This window comes from Echeneis naucrates, chromosome 22 (genome assembly GCF_900963305.1).
Source record: "Echeneis naucrates chromosome 22, fEcheNa1.1, whole genome shotgun sequence".
NCBI classification, from domain to species: domain Eukaryota; kingdom Metazoa; phylum Chordata; class Actinopteri; order Carangiformes; family Echeneidae; genus Echeneis; species Echeneis naucrates.
The window spans coordinates 3,721,629-3,742,915 of record NC_042532.1 but is presented as its reverse complement, the minus strand read 5'-3'; the positions used below and the strand labels follow the sequence as shown (position 1 = coordinate 3,742,915).

The 21,287-nt window shown below is 39.6% G+C and overlaps 2 protein-coding genes across 2 annotated transcripts in view; one reads left to right on the top strand and one right to left on the bottom strand.

The window, feature by feature from the left end:
* crybg1a (crystallin beta-gamma domain containing 1a) overlaps positions 1-14,973 on the bottom strand; it is a 42,368-nt gene extending 27,395 nt beyond the window's left edge. The window contains exons 1-2 of the mRNA XM_029494291.1: positions 14,957-14,973; positions 12,343-12,795 (exon numbers count right to left, since the gene is read on the bottom strand). Of these exons, the coding sequence (XP_029350151.1) occupies positions 12,343-12,795; positions 14,957-14,973 (470 nt within the window). The remainder of the gene's footprint in view (positions 1-12,342; positions 12,796-14,956) is intronic.
* ccr6b (chemokine (C-C motif) receptor 6b) lies at positions 14,455-17,996 on the top strand. Its single transcript, XM_029494042.1, has 3 exons — positions 14,455-14,526; positions 14,614-14,730; positions 16,286-17,996. Exon 3 carries the CDS (start codon positions 16,294-16,296, stop codon positions 17,395-17,397), a length of 1,104 nt encoding a protein of 367 aa, XP_029349902.1. The 5' UTR covers positions 14,455-14,526; positions 14,614-14,730; positions 16,286-16,293; the 3' UTR covers positions 17,398-17,996.
* The last annotated feature ends 3,291 nt before the right edge of the window (positions 17,997-21,287 follow it).

Here is a 21,287-nt window from a genome sequence, read left to right as displayed (position 1 = left end):
AGAGCCCAGTGCGTTACAATAAAGATGATTGACTCCAAATTTCCTCAAATTCCTTGAACAATAAGAACTTTCTTTACCAAAGAGAAGTTTGAATCAGGCAACACTCCTTGCTTAATCCTCACTTGAGTAAAATCACTCTTTTTGTGTCTTTCACAATTAACATGTGCAGTGTGAGTTCATGTCAATGCACTTTACTGTATGCGTTTAAAATCTACCAATATATAAATTTACACAGCCTGAATAGCATGTTTGTTTTTTGAGCAGCAAACAAAAGTCATATTTGCTTTACAGCTCCTTCTCCTTGACTTTAATACCTCAGGTGGAGGGCGGAATGATCCACAAAAGGGCAACAATTAACTATTTATGTGAGAGTTAACACCCAGGCCATGGGTTCCAATCAACAAAAAGCAAACAACCATTGCCAAACATATTCTCAAGTTAGGACCAACTAACAGGGGGAGTGAACCTACGTACAATAGGCAAAAAAAAAAAGAACAGAATGGAAACATGCACACACAAGGTATTATGATTCTGAATCTGCAGCATCCCTTATTCCTGCCACTGTGACGGAATATAGTGCTCTCTACAGAAGGCAAACAACTCTTGGTATGCGAAAGAACTGGATGACTTGGTCAAATAATGAATTAAAGAAAACCAGATGTTTACACAACCAGGAGAGCACAGGTCACTCTGTGAGTATACACAATTCAACAGGAACAGACGCACACTCGGACAAACAGCCACGACCAAGGATCTGAGTGCCTTTCAGGAAAACAAATGATGGTCGTGTCCCTAATTACAAACATAAAACTTCATTCAAGTTCTGTACTCTATGCTGATTGGGTGGCTTCTATATTCAGTAATCCTGTGAGGCTGGCACATGTTCAGCAGTTGTTTAAGGTACATTTCTGGTTAATTGTGGTTACTTTTTGTAAAATTTACCTACTATCATTTAAATCTCATCATCAAATGGACTGTTTCATATGAAGGCTGGTTAATCAGATTTTTCAAATTACATTTAAACAAGAGGCAGAACTTCAATTTTGAAGCATTTGCATTATGAAACAAGATTTCTTCTTTGTTCATTGTTGTGTCTGGCGTACAATGCTTGACTATTTCTTGAGCTCATAACATAAACATTGCCAATATCCTTTGGTTATACTTAATCTCATTCTGCAGTGAAAATATGTTGCCATGAAAAGGTCAGCTTCTACTACTGCTATGTCTCATTGTTCCGTTCAGTTCAGCATTTTGCACCTGTCACTATCACCTGCCACAATAATTCACTGGTACTCATAGAGATAATAAACATTCCTCATTCACTTTAACATACACGTCCTCACAAAACTGGTTTTCATGTTCCCAGATGTGATTGGAAACAGAATCTTGCTGAATCACTGGAAACAACTACTTTGAATGGAAAATCATTTTAAGCCTAACGGAAGAGTCACTGTCTCTGTTATATAACAGCAAAATACGTTTGAAATACTAACAGAAATGGGCTCCAGCACCCCCTGTGTCACGGACACGGAAAAGTGGTAGAAGATGGATGGATAGATGGACAGCAACAGAAATGTGATCCATAGAAATTACATGCAAACCAGCAATACGTCATCCGACAAACTCATCAACAGTATGAGTTAAAGACGGATTTAAGCTATATTTGCTGGTAAAATGATGAAGAGTGAAAGTTAGCATTGAATTAATATCTTTTTTTTTTTTTGTCTCCATCTGGGTAGGATGTTTCTAGGATGTTTCTGTTTCTAGGTTCTTGTTTGGGTTAAAAAAAAAAAAAAGTCAATAAAGTGATTAGAATACGTGGATGTGTTGAAAAAAATTGCCGCACTTCAGGTTTGTTATGCTCACCTGCAATGAAAAACGTTCAATTCATTTTGAAAGAGTTACTGGTCAGTACTAGTTACTAGTCAAAACACTCATACACTCAGTCAGCCAACCAATAGTGTACCTTTATACAGTCAACCACAGGCTCTACAGCTGTAGTCCAGCCCAAAAAATTCTTACTGGCCCACAAAACTATATAACTTAATGACTTTACACCACAGACTAACCAGAGGGTAAATGCCGTAATTTGCAGTGCCGTATTCAGCTGAGCGTTTCACATCTACAAGCTGAGAGCAAGCGAGCAAAAAAGTGAACTAATTCCTCCCTGCATATGCATGCTTCATATACGTATACTCATCAGCCATGACCACCTGTCTGATATGGTGAAGCTCTCCTTTCTGTCACCAAAACAGTCCTGACCCTTCCTCCTCCCATAATGCATCCTAGTCCTATATCTTCCCCAGGTAAGACACACACACACACACACACACACACACACACACACACACACACACACACACACACACACACACACACACACACACACACACAATCAATCAGACCAGGCCAGTTCTGATGCTTATTGTAACAACTCTTACTGATAGGAAGTGACAGCACATAACACAACAAACTGGGAAGCTCTGCGTGTTCTGATATGTTCCAATCTGAACCAGCATGACTCATTCAAGAGTTTGAGCTACAGTAGCTCTTCTGTTGGATCAGACTAGCATTAACTCCCTATAGCCAATCAATGAGCTCCTGGATCACTTCTTGTAGGTCCTGTCCACTGCAGACTGGAAACATCTCACAGAGATTCAGTGTTGGACAGACCCATGATAAATAGCAATCATTTTCCTTTTCAGTCTGCATTCCAGTAGACTGAACTGAACTTCCTGTCAACCTATAAAGAAGCATCGCACACAAAAAAAATCACTCTAAAGAGTTAAAACGTACAACACCAAATTTCACAGCCCACTCCCTGGAGCAATATCCTTCACTTATGAGAGAGTTCTTTGTTTTCTCTCCAAACCCTCCCTACAGCACATTGTCTTCACCCCACCTTCATGGCCTCTTTCTGCCTATCACTCAGCAATATCTGCTCAGGTGCACACCTCACCAGCAGTGGACTACTCCATACACAGATATAATTTCTCTTCACATGTATGGATGCATGCCTGGATGTCTTTGGATGCTTGAAAAGGAAACGTGTCTTTGAGTCTGGGAATGGTTCAAAGACATGTTTCCTTTTCAAGTAATATGAGGCAATTCCTGTTCAAGGCACCTCTCGTTATCTGTGTTCTGGTATTTGCAAAAGACTGTAACAGCAGTAAACCAGGTAGCAGCAGAGGAATTGTTATTGTCTGATCTGTCGCAAGGTTGAACTCACCTAAAAGCTCTGTTGGCTGAGCAACTTGGTGCAGAGACAGACTCTTAAAAAAGACAAGAGATCCTGTATCTTGGGCAGCATCGATCACACACTGTCTATGAAAGCAGATATGGACTCTTAAACATTCTATCTAACTTTCTAAAGCATTCTATCTAATAACCGTCAAGGAATGACGCCACTGGTTTTAAAAGAAGTCAGACTGTATTGTGGTCTATGGGAAAATGTCCTGACATCTCACTTGATTTATTAGCTCAGTAAATGTTTTCCATAATGAGTTTATGGTCTCAAAAAGCTGTGAAACAGGGAAAGCTTTAGGGCGTGGCCACTGCGTGATTGACAAACTGTATCACACAATCAGGGCAGAGAACAGATCATGTCAGATTAAACCCCTCACTCCTCCTCAGATCTACTTGCTCCTCCAAATCTCCAAATACTTCTTCTGGCTTCAAAAAACTAAGATGCCAACAGAGAAATTACAAGCAGCCCACAAACCAATGGGTGACATCATGGTGGGTTGATACCTCGGGAACATTTCTGATTCAATTATTAGATTCGGAACAAAATGTAGATCAGCTGTGATGGGAATAATACGAAAAACATATTTCCCATTTTATTAATGTGAGGTTCAGTGTGTCTGTCTTCCTGATAAGAGTAGACCGAACTATTACAGTAGAAGAAGATCATAAAACATAATGCATTTCTACAGTTCCTGGAGTAGGAACTATACTGTAGTGCAGAAATACTCATTGCGCGGCTCGTCAAGCTTTAATTGGTGACTTGCGTGATGGCTTCTAACAATATGGTAACACAGCCAATATTTTTTTTTCAAATATGCTACACAAATATACAGTGAACACTGCACTACAAACATCTGCATTATACTTGTCCTTTCACCTCAACTAATATTATTTTCTAAAGGGGGGCACTGTCAAACCTAGCAATGCAGCACCTTACGGCATTATATACAACACAGTCACACTTGGTGACGTTAGCTCCATTAGCCAGCGTGAGATGCAGGCACAAAATGGAAAAAAAATGTCAAAAACCAGGCAGACAGACACACAGCGTTGTAACAAATTGTGAGGATAAAGAGTCTGAGGAAGCAGAAAACGAAAACCAACATGAAGATGCCAGAGAGGGGACGAGCGGGCAAATGTCAGGTGTTCTGAGTAAAAAACGTGTGGCTCTCTCCTTGATTTTGCTCTGCCAATGTGGCTCTTGTGAAAAAAATTGTGAGGATCACTGCTGCAGTGTAACACTTGTAAGCTGTCTAACTTTAAAGGTGTTCTTTCCCTGTCCAATGTCATTCAGGTGTCATTGCAGAACAAGAAATCTGACCCACCTCCATCTCTTCACCTCTGGATGGCTGGCCATTTCCATTAAACCATCCTTGTCTATGAATATTCTCATTCATCCAGGTCATTGTTCGCTCTCTCAAAATTGATTCGTGGGCAACTGGACTTGTATTTGTCTATCATAGATATCATACATTAAACCATCCAATAAAAACAAACACTTCAAAGACTAACACTTTTGCTTTGACACATTAACATGGACAACAGAATTGTGTTAAATAAAAACAAGATACAATCATGAATGAATGTCAATGCACAAGAGAGCTGAAATATAAGTCAGCAAATGTGGCATGAAGTAATAAAAAAAACTTTTGACAGAGAACAGAATAGTTCAGAGTAATTTCTGTTTCAAACCACAGCACAATCTTTGATCTGTTGGTGTGCGAAATGCTCATGAAATGGTCTGTTCTTTTTCTAACTCCCAAGTACGGTAATAACACATTCAGACTTGCGCCTTTGGAATCACCTTAGCGCTGCACCCACTCCTGCTGTCAACTGCGATACTGTGCAGCTTAGTCAACTTAGTCTTCGACTGCCTTTGTTTGTCATTCAAGATTTACATTTATTCCAACGATCATCTGAACAAAATTAGGTTGCTCTGGGAAAAAAATTGCAGCAGGTGCTAACTAATAGTGAAAAAGTATCAGCTCAGATTAGGCGAGAGCAGGGTACAATCCTGGACAGGTTATCGGTCCATCACAGGGCCGACACACAAAGACAGACAAGAGACAAACAACAACTCACGCTCAGACCTACAGACAATTTAGAGTCACCAGTTAACTCAAACATGAGGAAACCCACGCACACACGGGGAGAACATGGAAACTCCATGCATAAAGGCAATGGAGAACTTCTTGTTCTGACTCAACAGCGCTAACTATTGTGTACTGTACCGAATCAGTATGAAACAAACGCCGTTATAGATGGATGTGGGTGGGAGATAGACTTCAGTCGTCTTATGGCTTGTGGAAAGAAGCTGTTGTTGAGGTTGTTGTAGGTACAGCAGTGTGAGGACCCAAATCCAGAAGACACCGAAGGAGGTTGAGGTGAAAAAAGTAATTACTAAAAACCAGGAACTGTGAACATAGATTCAGGGACAAAAAGACAAGGATCAGAGAACGCAGAAGACGACGACAACAACAAGGCTCTGACAAAGACAAACCACAAGGATCTGACAAGGACAAAACAGAAACCAGGACTTAAATACACAGTCAACTAAACAAGACACAGGTGAATCACATTAGGGCAGGGAACACAATCAACAGGAGGGAAACAGAACAGGAAGTAAATAGCTAACACAAACGGGAGACAAGACTTTCAAAATAAAACAGGAAGTGGCTCTCAAACTAAATCTAAGGCACAACTGAAATTAACACACAGAAACAAAACAAAGAACAGCGGACTCAGGACACAACCCTGAGGCCAGCCTGTGCTCAGGGAGATGGCACTGGAGACGATGGTGTCCCCATGCACTGACTGGAGTCTGTTGGTGAGGAAGTCGAGCAGCCAGTTACAGAGGGGAGTGTCGAAGCCGAGGAGGGCCAGTTTTCCCACCAAATGCTGTGGGATGCGGTGCTGAAATCCACAAACAGTGTCCACACATGTATGTGCTTCCCTTCCAGATGTTCTTTGCTCAGGTCGAGTACAGAGGAGATGGTGTCTTCTGTGGAGTAGTTAAGGCAGTAGGCAAACTGTTACGGGTCGAAATGTGGGCCTTTACCAACCTTCTCAAAACACTTCATTATGATGGGGATGAGTTCTACAGGACAGTAGTCATTGAGGGAGGAGATGTTTTTTTTGGGTACCTGTAGCTGTAACTGCAGCAGCCTTTAGACATGATGGTACCACAGCCTGGAGCAGAGAGTTGTTAAAGATGTCCATAAGGACCCCAGCCAGCTGGTCAGCACATTCTATGAGCACCCGTCCAGGTATGTTGTCGGGGCCCATTGTTTTATGCATGTTCACTTTCCTTAGGGTTCTCATCAGACTGCTCAACAGGGCGAGGAACGGATTTCCCCGCAGGAGTGCTCAGATCACTGAGAAATTAAATATTTTCCTCACAGGGGGGAGGAGTAGTTTTTTAGTCTGTGATGACTTGAATGCCCCGCCGCATTCGTCTGGCGTTCATGGGGTCATGGAAGAAGGCCTGCACTTCCTGACAATAACTATATTGTAAATATCCAACTAAAAACCATTCTCATTTCATTGACTCAAGTCCAGCTTTCTTAACTCCTGCTTCCAATTAGGTTCTGTTAGTTTGTCTGAAGCTCACATTTGTAAACCAGCAATGTTGGTGCTATTAGTTAAAATGGCAAACGTTTGTTTATTTGTGCAACAGAATATTCCTGTTCCCTAAAAGACATGGACAGCTGGAAGTTGAGAGAATGGCATTAGTGCAGCAACTCCTGCTGTCATCCATGTTTGCATATGAATGTACAGTTGAAGACAGGTGCACTAAAGCACTGAGCTGAAACCTGCCACTCTCCTCTCTGTCAACACTATGCACACAAACACTTTCACTTTCAAAGGCAGCCTGAGTTTGTCTGTGAATCCGGTCAACGGGCCCAGATGCTTTGTCAGCTCTATCTTGACTGTTACTATGATAAGAAGTGTTATTCTGGTGAATCAATAATAATATCACATTATAAATTATCAAAAAGCTGAAAAGTAGCCAGTTCAGGCCTCTTCATGATTCAGTGGTTATGACAGCATCATTTCATCAAACTAAATAAAAACAAGCTTCTGAAAATGAACACAGTTCAACCATTTCTTCTTCTTTAGCCAATGCCACCCTTGATTTTTCTTTTGCAAATATCTTGTCCACCCCTCAAGTACCACTGTCTTCATCTAGGTCAGTATTAGGAAGGCTTAAATTTTATTTTCCAAGGTTTTATTATAATCTGGTTAATTTATTGCCAAATGCTAAATAAGTGAATTAATCTTTGATCATCTTTGCAAGTCAGTGTGACTTTGGTTTTTCACATTGTTACATTATGGGTTGTTAGTAGCCTTTGTGAGTCAACGTTTAGTGTTTCGTTAGTGCAGTTTAACCTGCAGGTGCTGGTGTAACATGTTGCACCAGTCACAGAGGAGGAAATACATTTCTGAGAAGGTAAAAGCGCTTGCCAATGCTTTTACAGCATAAATACATACATTTGTCAAGCAGCCAAGATGTACATCAGACATCAAACTGTTCACTTTGTTCAGCTGAACAGTGGCTACAGGGAAATTGAGCTGGCTCTAACCAAACAAACATTTAAATAATCAGGAAAAAACTGTCTTTCTTGGGAGGCTGACCGCTTCAGTTCAAACTCATGCACTACAAGTCCTATTTTTTGTGGACCACAGTATAATCACTCACAAAAATGTGAAAAAAGTACATCCAGACAAAGCCCTCAGTTCATCACCATAACCATAGATGAATTCTGCAATTCCCCAACACAGCTGAACATGCTGGACTGATCCTGGCATGTAGGAAGGCCATGAGGGGCAGGATGGCTGGTGCAGGAAATCTGATTGGGTCTATATTTTAGAACAACATAGCAATCATTCCTGCTCCAAAGGCAGATGACACCAAACTGTATCCGTCTATGGTTTCCACAAATGGTTAACAAAATTGTTCATATTTGAGTGTTTGAGGAATCACATAGTGGTTAGCACTGCTGCCCCACAATAAGAAGGTCGCGTGTTTGGTTCCTGGCCTGGGGCCTTTCTTTGCAGAGTTCATGTTCTCCCCATGCCTACTTGGGTTTCCTTCAGGTACTCCGGTGTCCTCCCACCGTCCAAAGACATCTTGTTTGAGTTAACTGGTGACTCTAAATTGTCTGTAGGTCTGAATGTGAGTGTGAGTGGTTGTTTGTCTGTGTCTGTCTCTGTGTGTTGGCCCTGGGATGGACGGCTGACCTGTCCAGGGTGTACCCCACCCTCACCCAGAGGGAGCTGGGATTGGCTCCAGCACCCCCTGCGATCCAGAAACGGAAAAGTGGTAGAAGATGAAGATGGATCTAGCTTTATCCAGTTCAAATCACGCTTGAATTGTCATCCATGGAAATAAGGCGCAAGTCTTTTCATTTGTGGATGTATAGTGGTGGAAAAAGCTATGCTTAACCACCTTAGATGGCTATTGTACCCCGTTATCCTGAGTAATAAAGATAATTCATGCTAAATCAGGTAATCATAGTTAATTTGAGGAATAAATGCGTGGTACGAGTGACTGCATTAAAGTAGATTTACTTGTGAAAGCCTGCATTGCTATGGCACAACGAGTGGTGTACCAAAAAATGTTGACTGATTCATTTTAGTTTTCAAACTCCACACCCTCACTTCAAGAAATCTTAAGGGTAAGAATCAAGAACCCATATTAAAGGGTGTGGCCTGTTTATCTAGTCTGCTAGATAAGGCTGTTTTGGATCAACATATGAGCGTTCATCAAGTATAGTCCCTTTGCTCTAAGAAATTTTGTGAAATTGATGGCTTTTATTGTACACCTTGCAAACTTTGTTAATAGAGCTGCAGTCATATTCCAGAAAAAACGCAAATATCCCCACACCTCAGCACTAAAACAGTCAGTCATGCACAAACACTCAACCCTCCCAGCTCTTCAGTATTATCACTGAGTTTGAACAGGCTCTACTGGTCTGATTCCAGCAAATCACACGCATGGAGATGGAGAAGTGCTATGGTATAATTCACTTTTATCATATGACACCTCAGCTCTGACAAGACAAGACTAACGCTCTTGAAACTAAAGTGATATGATATTCTTACAAAATAGTCTTTTCACTGATAAACCTTCAGGCTGTATGTGTTTCAATGCCACAGATATAGAATGTAGACCACAAGAGCCAAAGAGTAGACAGCCACAGCAATATCAGCAAGATGCAGAGCTGCTTTTATGTACTTTAACACTTTCAGGATGGTAAAAGTGGCATTGCTTTAAACTGTGGTACTGAAATGTATCACACAAAGTGTTTAGACAGGAAGAAGAGGAAATCGTTTTACCACAGAAATCTTTTTTATTACCACTAGTTGATACCTTTTCATCAGTTTTCAAATGTGACCACATTGGTTTTTGGTATTGCTTGATGTGCAGTGTTAGCTGGTTTTTGTGATTTATATTCAAAAAGTTGAACATAATTATTTTATTTCCTTTTCATATCTAAATTTAAGTTGACACTTTCAAGTCCTTATTGATTTTGTCTCTGTCCTAATATTCTTATTTCTTACTATGATCACTTTTCATGATCAGCACCAAAACACATTCTTGCATGTTTTAGAAGTAACTTAGTAATAAAGCCGATTCTAACTCTGAGTCTGATGAGATATTTATTGAGGCTTTACATCTGGAGAATAGGAACTGTGAGGAAGCGCACCTCTGTAGTACCACAACACTCACAATACTGTTGTGGTACATTCATCAAAAAAACAAACAAACAAACAAACAAACAAACAAACAAAAATTTAAAAGATTTAACCCCTGGCCATTTTGCACATTGCCCATTCTAAAACGTATCTGATAATTGCTATCATTATTAATTAATTTACATTATTTTCTAAATAACCAATAGTTTATTTGGACGGAAAAACAAACAAACAAAAAAAAAAGAAACATTAAAAACTACAGAGCAACACATTCTTTCTCTAGAGGAACTGCAACCATGTGGTTTTTAATGTTTCTGGGTGAAAAATTATCACAACAACAACAAAAAAAGAAAACTTCCATCATAAAGGTTTTTCTATTCTGTTCTGTCCAATTGTTTCGGTTGAATGGAAATATTTGATGGAAACATGTAAAAAGACATTCAAATAGTGCCAAATTGTAACAACACTAACTATGAGGTTAGCTGTGTCAGCAGGAAACTGCAAACAACCGAGCTATGACAACCCCTTGAAGAGACATTATATTGACCTTGACAGCTCCCAGTGTACTGCTAATATCACACAGGATGGGCCGATGGGTGATGAAAAACACACAAAAAAGCTTGTTGAATTTTCATTATCAGGATAATTATTAATATCCTTGCATTAAGGACTGTGTTTTGGCTCACTCACTGTCTCTCTGCAACACAGCAGGACTCCAGGACAACAGCAGCAGTACTTTGTAGCAGTTTCACAAGCCAGTTCGACTTTTAATTTTGTCAACGAATGATAACTGGAAGTGCCTGACCAAAAGCAATCTGCAAATCAACAAAACTGCACAGGTAAACAAACAATGTCACAATATTGTTGTGCATTGTTAGTGTTGTGATCATATTCTCCAGATGTAAAGGAGTATTCTTTGTGTCGGACCAAACGATAGTCACATCATGATTTTAAGTGGTAATTTCAGTGAAATGAAATGCAAATATGATTATCTAAATCTGACAAAAAAAATATTCATATCTGTCAATGTGTGAGACAACACTGTCACTGTTTTGTTTTTATAATCTTTTTTTTTTTTACTGTACTTTCTACAGGAGGGGATTTTGTGATTAATGATCAACTTGTTTTTCATTGAAAAAACATGTCATATCTGTACAATATCAACATTTTGTTTCTTTCCAAGCGGTAATGTAAAGTTTTTGAGCCATTTTAAGAGTTTAAAACAGACTTTTATGATCACTGCAATAGTACTGTCCCAACCTAGTACCTGTCCTAACCCTAACCCTAACCCATCCCACACTTATCTCGGCTCAAGATAAGATTTCTATTTTTTTTTTACCACAGCAGGTTTGAAACAATTCTCATCATTATTTTGATGCAACATGGAGCCACAATATTCCACTTGATCAAGCTGATCACAGTCATTTCCAGAGGTGTTTTGTTTTTCTCACGTAAATAAAGAGATTACTGCACCATTAGTCATTCTCTAATCAGACCAGCTGAGACACCTCATTGGACCAAATGGGAAAATGAGTTGTACCTGCACAGCAGGTTTTTCTTTGTTACGCAATTTCTGCCAAGTTCCCAACACAACACAACAGCTCTGTCAACATTAGTTCACCTGAAAACAGGTCACAATAACAAGAAGCAACATTTCTTAAGTTGTTGTCATTTGGTTTTGTGCAAGGATCGATGTGGATCTGAACATGTATCTGAAGAAAAATAAAGAGCTGGAAAAGTAGTGGATGTTCCTCTGTCATTATCATGCATGAGGTTAACCAGTTCCCATTTGAATCTTTCAGGGAAGAGTGACTCAGAAAGGCTATTTACTGCTCCATTCACACACTCCTCCATCAAGAAGTTACATCCCAGAGCAAAGGCAGCCTAGTGCCGTATGCCAGGGGGAAAGATAGTGAGGGGCGAGTGGCTCAAGCCCACCAAACCAGATCTGGGTCAGAGCGCCTTTCACCTTTGAGCTCCACATTTGCACAACAACCACTCTTGTCAACCTGAAGAGGAGATCTACTAATCTGCACTTTCTGAACTTTCATACCAAGCACAGTGATCCTGGACTGAGGCAGCTCAATGTGTCAGTGGTGAGATTTGCTGCCTGGAGGGGCAAACAGTCCCTTGTCAGCTTAATTCACTCTTTCACCTTGTTCCGCTATCAGCTCCCTTCCAGCGGGGCTGAAAGTAAATCAGAAGTGATGCAGACTACATTTATATGGTCTATTAATTTGTAGAAGTAGAACAATGTTCTTTTTCTGCTGTTGGATTTGAATAAATGATGTGCTGTGGCCTCTACCTGTCTGATCAGTTACATTTATTGAAGTTATGTGATAATGCCAGCAGCAGTGTAGTCTTAGTGTGTCTGGATGAGGTGGAAGTTTGTCTTACAGTTGTTTGGCGAATCTGTCTGGTTCATCAGTCTCAGGGAAGAACACCTCTCCTCCGCCTGCTTCTCCTTCTCCTTCTCCTCTCCGCTTGGACTTCTTCCGTTTCAGCTTGAAGGACAGAATTCGCTTTCCCTTCTTCTCTTTCGGAGAAAAAGGGGACACATCAGCCGGCGGTGTGTCGCTGTCCCCCGGGCTGAGGGCACCGGGGCTCGACGGTAAGGTTCCCGCCTTGTCTCTGGGACTGTTACCGGCTCCATCTTTGACAGACCCGGACAGGTTCGGCTCCTTGTTGTGCTTTTCGGGGTTTTTGAACTTGAACAGGCTCTTGACTTTTGACTTGCTCATGATGTGTGTGTGCTGCTGAGGACTGCGGTCGTCCTGCGGTCCTCCTGCAGTCCCCCTGCAGCTGCTGGGGGACGGACCGGGACCTGCCCACTCACAGGTGTGGAAGGTGCTGCCGAGTCAAGCCTGCACAACACACCCACACACGTCTGGCTCCGACCTTCAAAATAAAATCATGTCATGCAGTGCCAGCAGTTTCTTTTTATTCTTATTTTATTTATTTGTTTGTTTGTTTGTTTGTTTGTTTGTTTATTTATTTATTTATTTATTTATTAAACTGTCACATCATAAATCCACATCCAGAAGAGTTAGGTGACCTGGTCAAAGGTCAAGGGTTCAAATTCAGAACCCCACAGCCATAATTTCGATTTTTGTGTTTTTTGAATAAAATTCTGATGGAGAATGTTTCTCAACTCAGAGTCCATCCATCCATCCATCATCTAGAGCCAATCCCACTCTGGGTGAGGGGCAGGGAACACTCTGTCCAGTCCATCACAGGGCCAACACACAGAGACAGAGAGAGACCAACAACCACTCACACTCACACTCAGACCTACAGGCAACTTAGAGTCACCAATTAATCCAAACATGATGTCTTTGGATGGTGGGAGGAAACCGGAGTTCAATATTAATGCATATCTGCAGGTCAATATAATGCACATCTGTAAGTCAATATTAAGTTTTAACAGCAACAGGAAACACCGTCTCTGACAATGCAACAATGAAAAGCTTTTATTTTGAAAGCAAGCCTTTCATTTTTGGATTATTGCTTGCTGCAGCTACTGAACTTTAAACCTTTTGGTTCCTTTTGTGTTTAAATGTTAGATACGTTTCCCTATATAGCATTTAAAGCTCATTTCGGTTGGTTATGATTATTAGGGTTTCAATTTATTTCAAGTACTGTGACTAAATAAAGTTCCTTCTCTTCATCATAAGATTTTTGAAAAATAGATTTACTTTTGAACCAACATTCTTCTCTTGGGTAAATGGTCATTTCTAAATACAGCTTGTCCGTGTGGTGCGTATTTTATCATTCATTCTAAATCATTAAAGTCACTGCACCAAATCGTCAGAACACAGAGGAGGGTTGTTTCTCAAACAAAAGGTTTGACCTTTTTCTACACTCATGTAAATAGTGACTTCAAAATGATCAAACCCAGAATCTGTAAGTGTGACCTGAACTTTTTGCGTTCACTGAAATCACAGCTCTATCTGCTGGCCATGCGCTGGAAAAGCAACACTCAGGATTATGAAATCAACCTTTCTTTTTGTTTTTCTTCTTCTTCCTCTTTTAACTTTTTAACTTTAAAACTTTTTTTTCTAAAACAGCAAGAAAGAACGTACAGGAAAATATAACTTAAAAAAAGAGAGAGAGCAAAAACCAAAAAAACAGACAACAAGCAAATCTGATGGAAAAAAGACAGAAACTAACAACTGAAATGAGAAGGAGACAGAAAAGTAACATTCATCAAAGCTCAACCAAGAGCTGCAGGAGAGGGAGAGAAAAGAAGTTTCAGTGTGTGGGATGTTGTTCAAAGTCAGAAAACTGGAGCAAGGGAAAGAAGAAATGTTTCATCTGATATATTCCATCAGATTTCACTCTCAGATCAAAGATTTCCTCCCTATCTCTGAGACTTTTCTCTAGCTGTTGAAGTAATGGGAGGTGTGTGTGCGTGTGTGGTGGTGGTGGTGGCGGCGGTGGTGGTGGGGTTGCTCAAGCAAACTGAAGCAGTTATTTTGAAAGTGGAAACATCAGATAAGACAAATCTGAGTAAAGGTGAAACAGATGAGTTTGAGATCAGAAACAGGAAGCTAAGTGATGTTCTGTCCTGACACAACAGAGGTGGCTCTGCTTTTGTTCTTCTTTTCATATACTTTTTTTTTTTTTTTTTAATTTATATTATCTGTGACTTAAATCTCTCGCACTCAGCTCATTTTTCATATGCAGCCGGGAGTGCAGTGAAGCTCAGGTACCTGTGAGGAGAATCAGTGTGGCAGTATCCAGGGGATAAAGAAATTAATTCAGTGAAGGCCAGCACTCACAAAGGTATGTGCTCAGTCTAGTAATTGCATAATGTATTCATTATATTCTTTACTTTTTAGCCTGCATATGATACATTTAAATTTATAAATCAGTTTTATTTGGATTAAATGATGACATATTTTTTAAATTAAGATAAAATTGCAGCTTTACAGAACTGTCACCTGTGTAAAATATGGAAACAACACTATCAAAACACAAGCTCTCTTGCGTGACTAAAGAAATGTCTTACCTGGTTCCCATTTTCATATTGGCCCAAGTAAGATATGTGCAAAAAGCCTGATAAGTTTCATGTTAAACTTAATTGTACTACACAATGTGAAATACCATCCTGTCATCAGTATATATCAGGATTTTTGAAGAAGTGACCTCACATGGAATTATTTATATAAATTGAATATCATGCGTTTATTGCTCCTCTAAAAATTGCAGCTTATTTATTTTATTAATTCAATCAAGAAAATCATATATTGTGGTGATGTATATATTATCTTCTCATATATTTTTGTATTACCTTTGGGTCTATTGCTGTTTGCTGATCTTATGATGTGTCAGCAATCTCTTTGCATTCACGCTCAGTGAAAAGTCTGAGATCCTCACTGATAAAGCTCATATCAGTTCCAAAGATCTTCAAAGCACAGAGCAGCCACCAGAAAACTAGCATGGCATGCATTTAATGAGTAAATAGGTCTGAAATTGGGTCATTTACAAACCGAGGAAGAGCAGAACTAGGACACTGACTTTTATTCTGCAAACGGAACAAAAGCTTTTTTTTGCCCAGTCCGCGTAGGATGTTTACTTTGCCCTCAACAACCTCTAGATTTCCATCAAACTTCATAAGGGGGAACAATTGTGTTTGCTGATTTGTAAATACTCAGGACTTGTACATACATAGCAACTATTTAGTCATGTCAAAATTCATCCGTTCAAAATGTCAGTTTATTTTTGTACAGTTCAGTGCTTTAGTGCAGATTCGAGGTACTTTATTTGGTTATTACATTTTATTCCCATATGTGTTGACTAATGTTGCACTTTTCAACATTACAACAATGCTGCACATTACTGCATCTACGGTTCCAGTGCAGTAATAAATGCTTTAAGTGTATTTACATTTTTTTTTTCAATCTGAAGTCTTGTTTTGGCCCTTTACCAAAATATATATAAAAAAAGCATATGTGCCTTTTTGTTTATAACATATTTATTTATTTATCGGGCAGCACACCCAATTCAGGCAATAACAAAAACTTTTCTCCTTGGTCATCTGTAACATCTGTAATGTCATATCAGCCTTTTTTTTTTCACACAGCTGCCTTTTTCAATCTCTTTTTCTTTTATTTTGTCAAGGGGATAGTCTCATAAATGTATGGCACGGCATTATACATAGCCACCTTTTTGCTGGTCTATAATAATATTGTGAATATTCTAACTATGTTTGTCAATGTGTGGCTAACTGTTGTTACATTGCAATACCCTACTGGGTAGTTTAACAAAATAAAGTGCTGCCTTGTACATATTTTGCAGAATTTTGCAATTCAGTTAATACACATCTTTTCTTTTCCAGGTTAAAACATGGAGATGACTGCAGGCTATGATTATAATATATTTAACACCACTTTTCCATTTGAGGATTTTCCTGATGATGATGAACCCTGCAACCTCGACCCCAACCCCATGGAGGTCACTGCCCAAGCTTTCATTCACTCCATCATCTGTGCCCTCGGTCTGATTGGCAACACACTTGTGATTTTCACCTACATATTCTACAAGAGAACCAAGACAATGACAGATGTTTATCTCTTTAATGTGGCTGTGGCAGACCTGATATTTGTGATGGCCCTGCCATTTATCACATACAATGAGCAGCATAATTGGAAAATGGGTCCAGTGGCTTGCAAGATACTAAGATCGTCCTATAGTATCAACCTCTACAGCGGCATGCTCCTGCTCGCATGCATTAGTGGTGATCGTTACATTGCTATAGTTCAGGCTCGAAGATCCTTTGGGGCTCGATCACGCGCTCTGCTCTACAGCCGCCTTATCTGCTCTGCTGTTTGGGTGTTTGCCATGGCTTTAACTCTGCCCACACTCATCTACACTGAGAATTTTGAAGATGTGAGCCTGGCTGGGCGTGCCACTATGATGTGCCAGCTGTCTTTCAGTGCAACAGAAACAGCAAAGCTCATGAAGGTGCTTGTTCCTAGCCTTCAAATGGCCATTGGCTTCCTGCTGCCCCTATCAGTGATGGTGTTCTGCTACTCCAGCATCATCTTCACCCTACTGAGAGCACAGAGCAGCCAGAGGCACAAGGCTGTCCGCGTGGTTTTGGCAGTTGTTGTGGTTTTTGTCGTGTGCCACCTTCCCTACAATGTGGCTCTTCTGACACACACCGTGGATCTTTTTAAGGAAAGGAACTGCATGCCAGAAAAGATAAAAATGCAAGCTCTGACCATTTCCAGAGCCATAGCCTACCTCCACTGCTGCGTAAATCCAATCCTCTATGCCTTCATCGGGGTGAAGTTCAGGAGCCACTTCCAGCAGATAATGGTGGACTTGTGGTGCTTCAGCAAAAAGTACATCTACTCTGCTCGCTCCTCACGTGGAACATCTGATATTTGCATCTCAGGCCTCAAGCCTTCAGATGGCTCAAACAACATGTCATCCTTCAGTGCATGACACTGGAGCCCAATCAAAGGGGGTGATTAGCAATGGTAACGCATTGCTAATTATACACTTCAGGAGTTGCCATACTGTCAAGCTGTTACTTTACAGTCACTATTTGTACAATAAGTGGAGATAAAAGCCTCTGTTCAAAATGTGCTTGAATGAATGTAAAATGCTTTGTATTTAAAGTTCAGAGCATCCTGAGCAAACATGAACAAGAGTCATGATTGTTGGATTTAGGCATCGATGAAATAGCTAAATGTAAATGCATGTGATGAAAATCCAATGCTCAAGTCAATTTCTTTGCTGATGACATTATTTTCTTGTATCTAGTAACTGGCAAGTCCAGACTTTGGCACTTACAAGTAATACAAATAAGAAATGTAATCATTAACTTGCTTATCTATAGAAATTTCATCTGCTCTTAAGTTTGAACGAATAACCACAAACATCTAACTTTTAATATTGATGACATGCTATGCTTAATCATGACTTCAAAAATAAAATTTGAGTAAATGATGTGTGATTGGAAAACATTTTATTTTCTCCCGATGCCCTTTACATGACACTAACTACCGTAATTTCTGGATTTTTTCACACGCTTAGAACGCTGCGGCTAATTTATGAATTGTTACGGGTAACGAGCTTCATGCCGCCAATACAGTTAGCGACACATCAGATCAATGAAAAACGCACCGACACTAAATTCTTCAGAACAGTCATTTATTTTGCGCTCCATGCACACGCCCTTATCATGGAAAGCACACGAAGCAATGCATATGATGCGGCTCTCAAGTTAAAGGCGATCTATCTGGCGGAAAGGTGAAATCTGTCTGTGTAACATACTTCCTGCCATATGCCATTTCCTCCCATGTTTCCGACACCGGCGGTTTGTAAACAAGTGCGGCCTATATATGTACAAAACTGTTTTCCTCTCTAAATTTAGAGGGTGCGGCTTATATTATATAGATATATTATATTATATATAGCTTATATAGAGTTTGGTCTAGACCTGCTCTATATGTAAAGTGCCTTGATGTAACTTTGTTATGATTTGGCGCTATACAAATAAATCTGATTTGATTTGATTTATATTCAGGTGCGCGCTATAGTCCGCAAATTACGGTAGGTACGATCAATCAATGTGCTAAAGTTCCTGATTTTTGATCTTGTCACACTGTAATCTCTATATATCTATATATACATTTGTGTTATGAATTCACAAAGTTTGACTATTTTACATTTTCCAAATTGAATCAAATTGTTTTATGTACAGTCTCTGTTTGAACAGTGTTTTCCAAATTCAAATATTATTTTCTCTAACCAGATTGACCAGAATCAATTAAACAATACATTAATCAATTTAAGTCTGAAATTTGAGTCTTTTGATAAAGTGATTCAGAAATACAGCACTGATGTAATCTCTCAGTAATTACATAAACAAGACAGATGTAGATTCAGTGGCATTTAATAATACATACAATTTCAATATTAAACCAAATGCCATTTCCACTACATTAAAAAGTAACAAACTTCTTGAGCAAAAACAAAATTCAAGATGTCTTCTTCAGTCTTTGGAATTTAACTGTCAGATGTCAGAGGAGGAACCTAAGTAGGAGAGGCCAAACCAGATAAACAGATCCCAAATTGAAATTTAAAACCATTTACCATGGAAGCATTCGTAGTAAAACTATCCACCCATCCAGCCAAAGCAAAAAAAAGTTAAACAATTCTTCATTCCAGGTGTTTTATTGTGGACACCAGAGGCTCTGGTATCCAGTTTGGTAAAAGAGTATAAGTTATCTAGTTACCTTTTGGTCAAAGTAAACTGGTGTTTTACAAGAAATGTCACCATCAAGCCATTACTTTACCGAAAGTAATTTGACACTGTATACGTGTGTATAAGTGCATTGTGGCACAGTTTGCACTTTTAAGTTGCAACCTTCCTGGCCAGTGTGTCCACATTATAAGAGAAAAAAGGGAATTACAATGAAAACACATCATATTTCCAGATTTGCAGAGCAGATGAATGTGACAGCAGACACAAAATGGCATTGACACCAAGCAGACAACTTTCCTTCAAACCCTGCCTCAAAAAAAAAAAAAAAAAAAAAAAAAATCACAGTGGATGTGTTGTAACCATATTCCTGATGTTAAGAATTGTGGGGATTCCCTGTCTTTTCATCTCCTCATATGTTTGAACCATCGTTTTACTTTTACAATGTAAACCTTAAGGCAGTTTCTTTGGCAGAAGAAGCTAACATAATGCTAACATGCTACACTAAATTTTGACAATTGCCAACACTGCACCCTCTAAATATCAGCAGGTTAACGCTGTGAATGTGAATATGTTAGCATTTAGCTCGAAACCCCACTGTGCATGATAACTGTAGATTTTAGTTCCCGGGGCCTGATGTGTCTTATTTTCCAGCATACTAAGTGCTCTCCAGAGACGTTTGAACAAAGGGTGGGTTTGTTAAGCTTATTAATCGAAAGCCTTTTCAACTTAAGATAAGGGTAGTTAAAATATACTTCTAGGTAATATTCTCAGCACTGTCTGATGGCTCCAGTTCAGCCAGATGTAAAATATGATACTCAATGTGCACATAATCTCTCCTAAACAATTTAAAGAATAAGGACAGAAAATCCCCTGACAACATAAGATAACGTAAATTTAAGTATTGCAAAATTTCCCTGCCTGTAACCACAAACAGTTGTGTTTTAGGGTCATTTCCTGTGGCTTCTTATACACTAAATTTACAGGGGTAAAGAGGTATTATCAGGAAGCAGAAACATTGCTTTCTCTTGTGAGGCACTGCCTGCGTACAGAAATGGGGGTCTCATGGCAGCCAGGGTATAGCTAACAATAGCATGAAAGAATTGCACAAAAAAAAATGTGCTACCATCTCGACTTTCCCAGGCAGTTATCTTGTACCATCATTTCACTTCTTCATCATTACTGGTGACTATCAGGAGATACCATCGACAGATCAACTGACAACGTGGCCATTAGGCATTTTGCAATAACAAGTAGAAAACAAGTCCCTCTTATTTACCTAAAAATATAATTGAGTGTCTCCATGTATTTGGACAAAAAAATGGCCGATGATATATGCATGCATGAGTGAAAGGTACGTCTTCTACGATTTATAAACTAGTAAATATCAGTGGGAAGTGATTACTAGTGTTATGAGAATATAAGCGCACTGTCATCTGACTCGTCCTTTATTGAGAAAAGCAGCAAACGTGCAAATGCAATATGGATAATAATAGTAATGATATTAATCATTAAAATACAAAATATGCGTGTTGTAAACAACATCAAAATGCATGAAGAGCTGGATGGAGATGTTTATGTCTTGTCTCTTTAGACACAAAAGAGCACAGCGTTGTTAAACCTAAATACTGCTGCAAGCACCGGAATGGTGGCCACTTTATTTTGAATATCTCGGAAACTGTGATTTTCATAAATTCCCTTTCAGTCTACATTGGAAGTATTCAGTAAATAAGCGCTGGAGTCCATTCAAAACAATTCTCTGGGTGAGGACGGGGTAACATGCAAACAGGGACAAACAACCACTCACACCTACAGGCAATTTAAAGTCACCACCATGGTTTTGGATGGTGGGAGCCAGAGTACCTAAAGGAAACCCACACAGGCACGGGGAGAACATACAAACTCCTAACAGAAGGCCCCAGGCCGAGAACTGAACCCACAGTCTTCTTGTGGGGGACAACAGTGCCAACTACTATGCCGATGTACCGCCCTCAGAAGATAAGATAGCCTTTCTTATCATTGCACAGCTGCCTATACAATGAAATTGGGGAGCCACAACTGGAGGTGCATAAAAAACAAAAAACACAACACAAGACAGGAACATTACAGTACATTAAGACAACCC

Bases quoted from the DNA above. Each gene is read 5' to 3' on its own strand.
- ccr6b (XM_029494042.1), top strand. From the start codon at position 16,294: ATGGAGATGACTGCAGGCTATGATTATAATATATTTAACACCACTTTT.